Below are 10,882 nucleotides of genomic sequence, written 5' to 3' on the forward strand. Positions count from 1 at the left end.
AAAAACCCAGACCCAAACCACTTTGGGATCAGATGGGAAAACCTTGCAGAGGTGAAATTCAGGGCGGGTTAGGATGAACACGTATAAGGATCCCGTTCCCCAAAATTAACTCACTGGCTGGAGGGGCATTGGTCCCTCTTGGTGGCAAGAATGAGGCTCTGTGTGTGTGTATGTGTGTATATATGTGATGCTGCAGGGCAGTCCCATCCCTCACTGCTATTAATTTCCAGCCTGTGCTCTCCAACTCCACATCTACTCCATCCTCCCGCTAACTCGCTCCTTCCGAGCTTATTTATGGCCACTACAGGACGCTCAATGAGGAAAATAGTGCAGAATTTATTTATTTTAAAAGAAATAAGAGGAATTTCAGAGTTGCGGAGTGCTGTTTACCTTAAGGTGGCTAGAACTGAGCAAAGAGAGAAGCTGTTCCTGAGGAAGGAGCGAGGGGAGGTGAAGTTGCACCTCATCTTAAATCAGCGAATGTCGTTTTGGAGGTCTGCGTGTTTCTTTGATTTATTGCTACGGTATTGAAAAGTAAAATTTAGAGACACTCATATGTTTAGGATATGTCCGTATTTATGCTAACAGAAGTTGGACCTTCTCCAAAAAACATAACCGGAATAGTATGGATGCAATCATGAATTACATGTATTTGCATTACACATACACACCGAGAAGCGTTTAAATAATCCACTTATCTCTGTTGCATATAAGCATGCATAAATATTTGCGCTAAATAGTAACTTTTCGACTCTTTTGATAGAGTTTCGTGAGCGATAAGACGTTTTCTTACGCAGAGAGGGCTCGCAAAAAGTCGGGGGCTGGTAGAAAGGAGCTCCCATATTAGGTTGTGCAAAGCTCAGAGTAGGATATAGGGCCGCGCTGTAGGAGAGGTGAAGTATCTCTGGCATGACAACCGGGATTAGCGCAACTTCACTCTTCTCCCTGCCTGTGTGGAGACCGGTGCATCCTGCTCACAGCAAAATCAGTCCCTTCCCGAAGCCGGCTTGAGGTTCAGAAGCCTGTGCGGTTGTAGAGTGATGCGAAAAATTATGTTAAGTGTGTATTAAGGTGAGCATAACCCGCCTCTCCCCTAATTTCCTTACAAATCAACAGTTTCTCTGGAGAGCTCCCTCCTTTTGGGAGAAGTTGAGCCTGAGGGAGATTTATTTTCTTTTCTGCCACCAGCCAGGCTCTGGCGTTGCTGCTGTTGTATCCCCGAGAGCAGAACCGTCTCGGCCGGGGTCACGGCTCGGCTGTCCGGGCGGCCCCGGCGGGAGAGGGGGGCTGGTAGTGGCTGTCGGGGTGCCCAGCCCATCGTCAACGGGTCGGTGATGAGCGAGAAGCCTCGGGAAGCAGAAAGTGACGTTGGGAAGCAATTCCCGATAGTTAAAAATAAGGTGGTCCTGGAGTTAGTAGACATACCTGGTTTGCGTGTTGGAAATCTTCCCCCACGGTACCTCAGGCGGTGCGTTAGAGAGTTTAATGGTTATTCTAGAGGGGTTGAGCTGTAATCTGGTGGAATCCTCCTGAAGTCTGAGGTTCCCCCCCCCCTCCCGCCTCCTTTCTGCAGCTACTGTCTTCTTCTTGTGGCACGAAGTACATCAGTAGAAGTTGGATGATGCGAAACTCTGGAGGCAAGAAACCCGAAAACACACAGGCAGGAAAAGTGACAGAATTAGAACTAGAGCAATTATTATTTTTCACAGAAAAATGTGGCCATTACTTGCTGTCTTTCGACCAGGCAGAATTCCTGTTGTGGGACGGTCAGTTAAGAAAGCAGATTAATAGTTTCCTTCTGGCGAAATGCAGTTATCTCCATCGTTTTAGAGATGTGGCGATGATTGCGATGATGATGCAAGCGCTCTGTGTGTGCGTTTAAACAAGTGCGTATATAATGTTCTGCAATGAATTTACATCAATGCTAACACTATGTCCATATCTGTAAAAATTTCGAGGATGATCTGCTATGTTGAAACAGGAATGGTTTCTCTACTCTTAAGAGAAGTTTGGGTCTTTCTGTCTTTCGGGATTTAACTAGATTTCTCTCTCTATTTTGTTTTTGTCCCAGTTAATTTGAAAGTGCGCGCGCGTGTGTGTGTAGGGGTGTGTGTGTGCTTTTCCCACAGTTCTGCACAACCGCCGCATGGGTACACACCATCATAAGTGCATTGTAGCAAAGACAAACCTCATCAGCTGAAATACCTGGCCCATCGACTTGATGGGCCCCAGCACAGGGCTTGTGGTGGGAAAACACGTACCTGGAGTCCGTCCCCAAAGCACAAGGGGTGTTAGAAGTTTTCCAGGCTCCGTTTGAAGGGCCGGTCCCTCCCCGGGAAGTGGTGGGCAGGAGGCCGATGCCACCGGTACCTGAGCTAATGCTCCCCTCCTTCCCTCCAGGTGAGGCCGTTCATTTAGCCCGGGATTTTGGGTACATCTGCGAAACGGAGTTCCCAGCCAAAGCTGTTTCTGAGTACTTGAACAGACAGCACACGGACCCCACCGACCTCCACTCCAGGAAAAACATGCTGCTTGCTACAAAGTGAGTGCGAAGTTAACTATCCACTTTCTGCCCCGCCTCCTCACCAAATCCTCCCTTCCTCCTTAACCCCTTCTTCAGAGATCGTGTTGAAAAGAGGCAGATTTTACAGACCCTAAATAATTTCCAGAACCTAAATTACAGGGAGTAAGGATGCTTGCATGGCCCTGTGGGCAGGGTAGACCCTAGAGCCCCTGCGTCCCTTCACAGTGGGGTTTCTGCCAACACACTCTATAGACTATGTAGGTGACTATCCGCTGCTCCTGCGCACTATTCCCAAACCACCCCCAGTTAAAAGATCTTTATGGAAAGGGGGCTGAAAATTTCTATTTTGTTTCCATAGTGTGTCTGTCCCTCCTGCTGCTCACACACACCTGTTTGTCTGCTACCAAATTGCAAAGTCTTTTCCATAGGGTTTAATAAAAAATAATAATTAAAAAAAAAAAAAAAGAGAGGAAAAAAAAGGAACCCCCACTATGTACTGCTGCTGATCCTTGGTTTAATCCCCCCGTTCCATGTCCCTCCCTTGGGAATTTCTTGATGGCTGTGCTCTATGTGATGATTTACACTTGGCTGTGCCTCCCAGGCTACTCACTGAGGGCTTCGTAGTTTGCTTGAGTCCTTAGCGGCTGGTGTTGTGTGTCTCCACACATCTTTGTCTACCCAGCAAAAAAAGGGGGTAAAAAAGGAAAGAAAAAGAAAAAAACTCCACCCCAGCCTAAACAGCTCTCATTTATTTTATGCTCTGGGACGTGGCTTGCCTCCGATGACAGTGTAATTTAAAGAAATATATGGAGAGTTGAAAAATCATTTGCTCAAATTTGTCCAGATGTTTTTCAGACGTGATTGGAATTTGATTGCCCTTTTCCGCAGGGTCAGAAGATATTAATGTCCCAGAACTTTAATTGCTCGCAGACCCTGCTTTGCTCTTTGAAGATGTAAAATGTTGGACTCATTACTGTTTGTTCTCCAAATTCAAAATTTCCTCTCTTGCACTTTCTTAATGGATAATACACATAGAAGCAGACCTTTATCTTTCTCCACCCTCTGAAACCTTTAACCCACTGGGAATTTTGGAGAATTTCAGAGGATGAGAGCAGAATGCATTTTTTAAGGGTTTCTGTTTTCTTTTCTTTCTCTCTTTTTTATGGTTTTTCAATTTTTTACTTTTTTTTAAATTCTGGCCCTTTTTTACCCAGTCCCTGGGTAGACACCTGTCTCAAAGAAATTATTCCTTTGGGAACTCCACCAGGCCCCAGGGTTTCTGCATTGCCTGGGCACCTGTTGACGTGAAGGCATTTTGGACCAGAGCAATGCAAAAGAAAGTGTGTAGGTGGGAATTCATTAGAAAAATCAAATCTGATTTTTCAAAGGGGCAGGCAAACAAATGAGAGCCAGATGTCAATTCTGATGTGTTAATTGGGGTGTCACCCCCCAGATATAAAACCTGAAGTGTTTGCTTTGCTCCTCGTGCAATGAATAAACCAGCACCAAACCCTAGAGTCCTGATCTCTCTTGAAAAGGTGGCCCAGCCTAAGCAGGCTCAGAAGTCACTCCATTTTAGCCCTTTCCTGCACCATGTCCCTGTGGTATGTAGCTCTCAGTGTGTGGTTGTGCTTTCCTCCTGGAACAGCATTGGTAGGAGATGCTTTGAGACAGGGCCCGGCCTCCAGGAAGAAGGGCAATTGGCAAACCCATGGCACAGCTCTTTTTCATGCTGGATATTTCTACAGCCACCAAGCAAAGTGCTTCAGAAGCATCCTTGAAGCACCACAGTGCTTCAGAAGCGCTCTTGTGGCTGTCAGAGAGATTTCTATATCCAGACCTGGTGTTGTCCTGCAGTTGCAGAAACCTTTCTCCTGAAGAACATCATCCTGAGCAGGGAGATGCTGGCTTACCGCTTCTGGTCCCTGAGCACTCCTGGGGGAAAGGAAGGTGGCAAAAATGACCTACCCTGGGTCTTGGCACCAGCTTTGGCCTGAACCTGCTCCTTCCTTCAACCTTGGTTGTCTTGGAGAAGTGTGGGATGAGCCTAACCACCACTTTTTCTCTTTTCTCCTCTTTGCTTTTCTCTTTTCTGTGTAGGCAACTTTGTAAAGAATTTACAGATCTCTTGGCCCAGGACAGGACGCCCATTGGAAACAGCCGGCCCACCCCTATTTTGGAACCGGGCATTCAGAGCTGCTTGACTCACTTCAGCCTCATCACTCATGGCTTTGGGGCCCCCGCTATCTGCGCTGCCCTCACGGCCCTTCAAAACTACCTGACTGAAGCTCTCAAAGGCATGGACAAGATGTTCTTGAACAACAACACTGCTAACAGGCACACATCTGGCGAAGGACCAGGTAGTAAAACTGGAGACAAGGAAGAGAAACACAGAAAATGAGAGAAAGGGAGAGGAAAAAAAAAAAAAAGAAAGAAAGGAGAAGAAAAAAGTTAAATAAATAAAAGGAGAAAAGAGAGAGATAATCTTTTAAAACAAAACCGTCTTAATTTTAGCTTTAAAAATACTGGATTGGGCTTTGGAAGAATTCTATTAGGTAGGACAAAATAATAATAATAATAAAAAATAATAATAATAATTAAAGACATTAATTTAAGATCAAAGGAGCACAATGGCACAAGACCAGTGGTTCAGAGTCTCTTGCCAGGAACATGTGAAGACAACCACCAGGATTTTTTCCCCACTTCTATTCTTTCACAGTTTTTAAATAATGATTTGGGGGGAGGGGAGTATAATAATAATTAATAATAATAAAAGAAAGAAATGAATAACTTATTGGAAGAAATTGGAGAAACATTTTTGGTGTCAGTGCTTTGATTTCTTAAGCTGCACGGTCTGTCTTGCTATTACTTTTATTTTATTCTTTAATCTTTTTGTTTAGTTTTTCTGAATGACATCCTGTCTCCATCCTAGCTAACATGTTCTTCCAGAGCATTCCTTTCTGAGAAAACCCATTGTCTCGTTCACCCCAACTCTTCCCATCTCATCTCAGCGCCCTGGTTCTGTCTAGACTAGGAAAGGAAGGGAGGCAAGTGCACAGACCTTTCACGAGCCATCCACCCCAGCCAGTTCGAGCTGCATTCATGGCAGCATCTTAATGTTAGATGTCATTAGATGGGACATTTCAAGTCGTTGTAGCTTAGTTGAATTATCTAACTCTACTTTTTAAGAACTTTTTTCTTTTTCCTGGTCTAGACAGACTCTCTGTTTAGATTGCCAGTGTTTACAGGTGTGTATGGGCATATGCACACACATAACTCGGTAGGGGTGTGTGTGTATCCTGTGTATGTTTGTATATATATGTATATATATGGATATATACATATATATAATATGTGTGTATAGCCACACATATTCATGCATGCAAACATACCTTTGTAATTTAGTACTTGTCTATGATGGTAAAATGCTTTGTCTATAATGGGTTGCAGAATTTGAAATTAAGGTCAGCTCTATATGATTTCTTAATTTTCTGAGATATCTTTTTCTCTAGGGAGTTTTATATTCCTAACTATGTCAATGTTTCAGTCCTTAATTTCCTTGAGTACTGTGTGTGAGAGATATCTTCCCCCCATTTTTAAAGAACTGTTAACAACAACAAAAGATGAGTGATATGAGTATGTAATTCTTTCTCAGGAGTATGCACTATTTTATTTTCTTCTGTTTCCTAAAGCTTTGCCCGCTTGGCTTATGAGCTTCTTCAAAGAGGACTAGAGATCCCTACACAATATATCAGGTACAGAGAAAAAAAATCCACAATTCTGATATTCTGATACTTTTCTTTTTTTTTTTTCTTTTTCAAATCAAAGCCAGTTGTTTCCGAATTCTGTAGGTGCACTTCTTTAAAGAAGCTCAAAGGGAATAATTTGAATGAGATAAAAATATAAGTTGAAATCGAGGTGTAATATCACAAAGAGAATAAGAGCTGTGTCAAATGTTACCGTGCTTGCTTGGCACTAGGGTTTTGCACCCAGGGTGGAAAGGGTTGCCATGTGGGCTGGCTCCTTGTGATGGGAGAGGGGAGGGCTTGCCAGGGAATATCCTGATTTCTGAGCTCAGTCTGAAAAAATCTGTTTCTCTTAGAAAGCTTTTAAAAAAAAAAGTCTTGTGACTCTTGCTTTAGAACAAGTTGGTGTGGTAGGGGGAAAAAGCTTCTTACTGACAATGTTTTTCTCAGTGGTTTGGTGTCTGACAGGATGTCTTATGCATATGATTGGGGGGGTCTGACTGATTTCCCTTTTTTTTTTTAACATACATTTCTTTCTTTGTCTCCTATGGTAAAAATGATGCTGAAGTGTAAGGATCTGAATTTCTGTTTGGATTCTGCTGTATTGGGTAATTGCATATGTGTTTCTCAGTGGGGTAGGGTTCGTGCACAAACACATCTTTTTGCTTATGTCAGAGCAGTTACTGGGTGGGGGTAAATTTCCTGGAGTTGCTGGCAAAATTCCAGTGGGGTCAGGCCTCCCCCCATGATCCCTGTTAGAGCTGCAGGAATCGATCCCACCAGCCCAAGCAGGCACACCTAAACTCAAAACAAGGGGGACAGAGAAACAAAAGAGAAGCCTTAGCCTTGTTTTACTTTCTAGGTACCTTCCAAAGTGGATGGTGGGCGACAAATAATTCAGCAATACTCTCAACATCCCCAAACAATATTTTCTTAAAACAGAAAAAGCAAATGAGCCTGTTGACTGACACTGTCAGTATCCTCAGCTACCTGAGAAATGGCTGCAGTTGAAGGCCTGCTCTGCTTTTCAAATCTTCATGCAGCAAGCTGAAGGTCTCTTGGCTCTTGTTCTCTGCCTGTGACTTGGACACATGTGTGGCAGTAGAAACCAGGAATCCTCTGGCCCTCAGGAGCACTAACCCCTCTGGAGCTGCTCCTCATTTATGTACCTTTTGTTTTTCTGGGGCAGAGTGCTGTGGGGAATCTCACGTGAGAATAAGGGAAAACTGAGGCAGGCAGCCTTCTCCATGGGCTGCTGGGATGAGTTTGAGGTAGTTTTCAACCCTAGCAGGTCCATGGCAGTGGGTTTTGTAGCTGTCATGTCCCTGCGGATGCCACTGGAGAAAGTGTAGATCCCCGAGTGACGTAGATCTCATGGATCCCACACCGGTAGGCTGGGGACCCCAATATTGAAAAGCTGCTCCCAGGCAGCCTCTGGTCCTCCAAAGCCGACCCCTTGCCAATCACACCCAATTTCAGCAGGGCCCTGGGGAAGGACAATCCTAGCTGCAGTGCAGGGCATGCCTCAGTTGGGATGTGCTGGAAAGGAAAAGGATATGTGTACGTGTGTGTATCTGGGGAGAAATGAAGCACATCTCCCTTCTCTACCCAACGGGAACGTTCTGAAACAGAGCACAAAGTGTTGAATGTTGCTTTGCCTGCCCTCTGCAAAAAGCCTTTGTGGGGAGCACATGGGTCCAGCCCTGCAGCCTCACCCACCCCAGTGGGGCATCTGGGGGTGAGGAGACCTCAGGTTAGCTCTCAGCCTTCTGCCTCCCCAACTGTACATGCAGGAACATGGGGACCTGCTCCCTCTCACCCCAGAGCTTCCAGCTGAAGGCTTTGGCGGTGAGGTTGGGAATGGTCTTTCATTGTCTGTTGTAGGGATGTTGGGGATGCTCCTTTTAACTGCAGAAGACAGTATCCCACCACCACTTTGGGTTAACGAGGAGAGGGTCCCACTTGCAACTTCTTGGGGAAAGACCTGAACATGCATGCGTGAGGGCCTGATCAGGCTGCTGAAATCTCCCCTAGGCACAGGTTTGGTCACCCGGAGTAGGACCTAAACCTTGAGAAGGTTGAGGGAAGAGTTTCAGTTGACCCCTGTTAACTTTGGATCTGCCCTTTTTGCCTTCTACCACCATTCCAAATGCCAGGCTGTGCTTCACTCGGGTGAAATAAAGCCAAATGTAAAATCCCCATTGGTTTCAGTGGGATACCCCTGACTTGTCCCTCAGAGTATGGAGACAAAAACCACAAGGTTTCTGATTTAAATGCAAACAGGAAGAAAACATGGTGTAGGAGTATATCCATCTCTGTTCTTTCCTGTAGCCCAGTGCTGGTCCCAGAGGGAGTTGCCCATTGCTCAGTGGCTCCTACCAGTGCTGAGAACTGAGGTCCCCCCCCCAGTGAAACTCAGCCTTCAACCGTAAAGCATTTTCCTGCTCCTCTCCACTTTCCCAGCCTGGCTACTTGTCAGGCTGGGCACCTCAGACGTTTATCTGGTAATTGAGTTATTAAAAGATTTGGTTTCCTTGGGATCATAAGTCAATAAACAGGAGGATTAACACGGCAGCTTTGCTTTTTAACTCAAGGGAAAAGTTTGAGGAGAGACCGTGAAAAGTTTGTTTTCAAAACAAACAGGTGGGTTACTGTAAATTTTATTTTATTCTTAGGTTGTTTTTTTTTTTAATAACAATTCTCTATTTTCTGTTGGAAAGGTGTTTGTTTTCGTATGCTCCCTGGCTTTTTTATTTTATTCCTCTGGTTAGTATTCACACAAGATGTGAAGGAAACAAGAAGCCAATTTTATAGGAATCCTTTTACAACCCGATAATTTCTTTAGAATCGGGTCGTGTCTTGTCCCACCTAATAGAAATTCTCTGTGAGAAGCTGTTTTAAGTCCCTTTGCACCCCAGACCAACCTCTCCCAAAAATCCCCAAATATTCATTTGGGGTTGGGAGGGAGAGGGGGAAGGATGGTTTTAAGACCCTTAGCTGTGCGCAAAGGGCTTATTGCCTTCCCCTGCTCATCCCTTTCTGACCAGTTTATCACACAGACCTGTTTGGCTCTGTTTTAATACATTTCTTGGAGAATTTGGTGCTCATTTCAGCTGCCATAAGCGTTGCCAGATTAATCCAACCAAACTCCTGCTCCCCTCCAGCTTCCCTCTGTGTGAGAGGCTGTAGGCTTTTTACAAATAGTATATTTTCTTATACAAAGGGAAAAAGTAAAAGCAAATATCCCCAAACACACTGGCAAATGCCTGAACATTTTGAGAGAGATGAAACTTTGTGTGCTGGCAAGAAATAAAGCAAAAAAACCCCAAATAGATGCAAAGCTCTGAAAAAGTGAATGAGCAACTGGAAAGATGAAAAAAAAAAAAGAAAATTCTCCTTTTATGCCCCAAATGATCCCTTTCACCTCCGCTTCTTGAAAAATCTGACCATGCAGTGAGAAATATCAGTTTATTGACTCTTCCTGAGAAGAAATGTGGAGAGGCATTCAGTATTGAGTTTGTATATATTTATTTATGCTTAATTTAACGGGAATGTGTAAATATGGCGAGCAAGTAGTTTTTGGGTTATTTATCTGTGAATCTATACCTCTGTGAATGGGTGGGGGAATTTAAAAAGAAAAAGTAAAATAAGTACTTAAAAAAACAAACAAAAAAGAAAAAAACAAAACAAACAAAAAAAAAAAATCCCGCTTGACTAGATAGTATCCTATCTGAATCTTTTCTGTTCTTTATAGACAAGCTGTTATGGTAATGGGTAGAAATTGGTTTCTTGTCCAGTGATGACCTGATTTACATAAATAATAAGAATAAGAATAAAAAAAAAAAAAGAGATTGTTGTGTTTTGTTGTATTTTCCTCTTCAGTTTTTTTGAATGTTGGTGCTGCTTCGATTCTGCAGACGGATTTACTTATAACACCAAGAAGTCTTTATTTTCCCAATCTAGGCTTTGGGGAAATTCAGGACATGTCTCTACACTAAAAAAAAAAAAAAAAGACAATAAATATTGCTTCTCAGAAATGTGGGTATTTTATTTCTGTCTGACTCAAAAGTGTCCATATTTTTACCACTCTTACCTCTTCATTCTAAGCAGACCTATAATAAACCTCACGTCATGTTAATGTGAACTTCTGTTTCATTTTGCTTTTACCAGCTGAATTAGGACTAAATCTTTTTCTTTTCAAAGTATTAGCCATTAAAACAAAATTTTCTGTAAGACTTCAATATGAGGAAACTCTCTTCTTCTTCTTCCTCCCCTTGCTGTGTTACTGTACTTTTCACTTATGTATATGTGGATGCGAGTGTGTACATATATATACTCTTACATATATACTCTTATATATGGATTGGGAGTGATGTTCGTATTCACAATACAGGATTATTTTCTACCTTAGTTCTATAGTTGCAGCATCAGAAATTAGCAAAAGGAAATATTCAACCCAAAACACCTTCTTCCAGCTCCCCCCCGCCATTCCCCTCCATTCCCAAATCGATTTTATTTCGGTTTGTAATGGATGGTCCTGAAGAAGAGCTGCTTCTTCGGGAGCCGGATCCCCGGGGCTGAACTGGAGCCATTCCACAGAGACTCGGGGTTT

General features: G+C 43.5%; 1 protein-coding gene and 1 long non-coding RNA gene across 3 annotated transcripts in view; one reads left to right on the top strand and one right to left on the bottom strand.

Moving 5' to 3' along the window:
- The window catches only part of TFAP2B (transcription factor AP-2 beta), a 28,259-nt gene extending 18,354 nt beyond the window's left edge, over positions 1 to 9,905 (top strand). For both annotated transcript variants that reach the window (XM_030489839.1, XM_030489838.1), the window contains 2 exons: positions 2,401 to 2,542; positions 4,625 to 9,905. In XM_030489839.1, the coding sequence (XP_030345699.1) occupies positions 2,401 to 2,542; positions 4,625 to 4,925 (443 nt within the window). In that variant the 3' untranslated portion in view covers positions 4,926 to 9,905. The remainder of the gene's footprint in view (positions 1 to 2,400; positions 2,543 to 4,624) is intronic.
- On the bottom strand, positions 336 to 2,536 carry LOC115609506. The gene is made up of 3 exons (XR_003991880.1): positions 1,426 to 2,536; positions 1,107 to 1,347; positions 336 to 1,022 (listed from the first exon to the last, which is right to left on the bottom strand). It is a non-coding gene; the product is annotated as an uncharacterized LOC115609506 (long non-coding RNA).
- Positions 9,906 to 10,882: the final 977 nt, after the last annotated feature.

This window comes from Strigops habroptila, chromosome 6 (genome assembly GCF_004027225.2).
Source record: "Strigops habroptila isolate Jane chromosome 6, bStrHab1.2.pri, whole genome shotgun sequence".
Lineage (NCBI taxonomy): Eukaryota > Metazoa > Chordata > Aves > Psittaciformes > Psittacidae > Strigops > Strigops habroptila.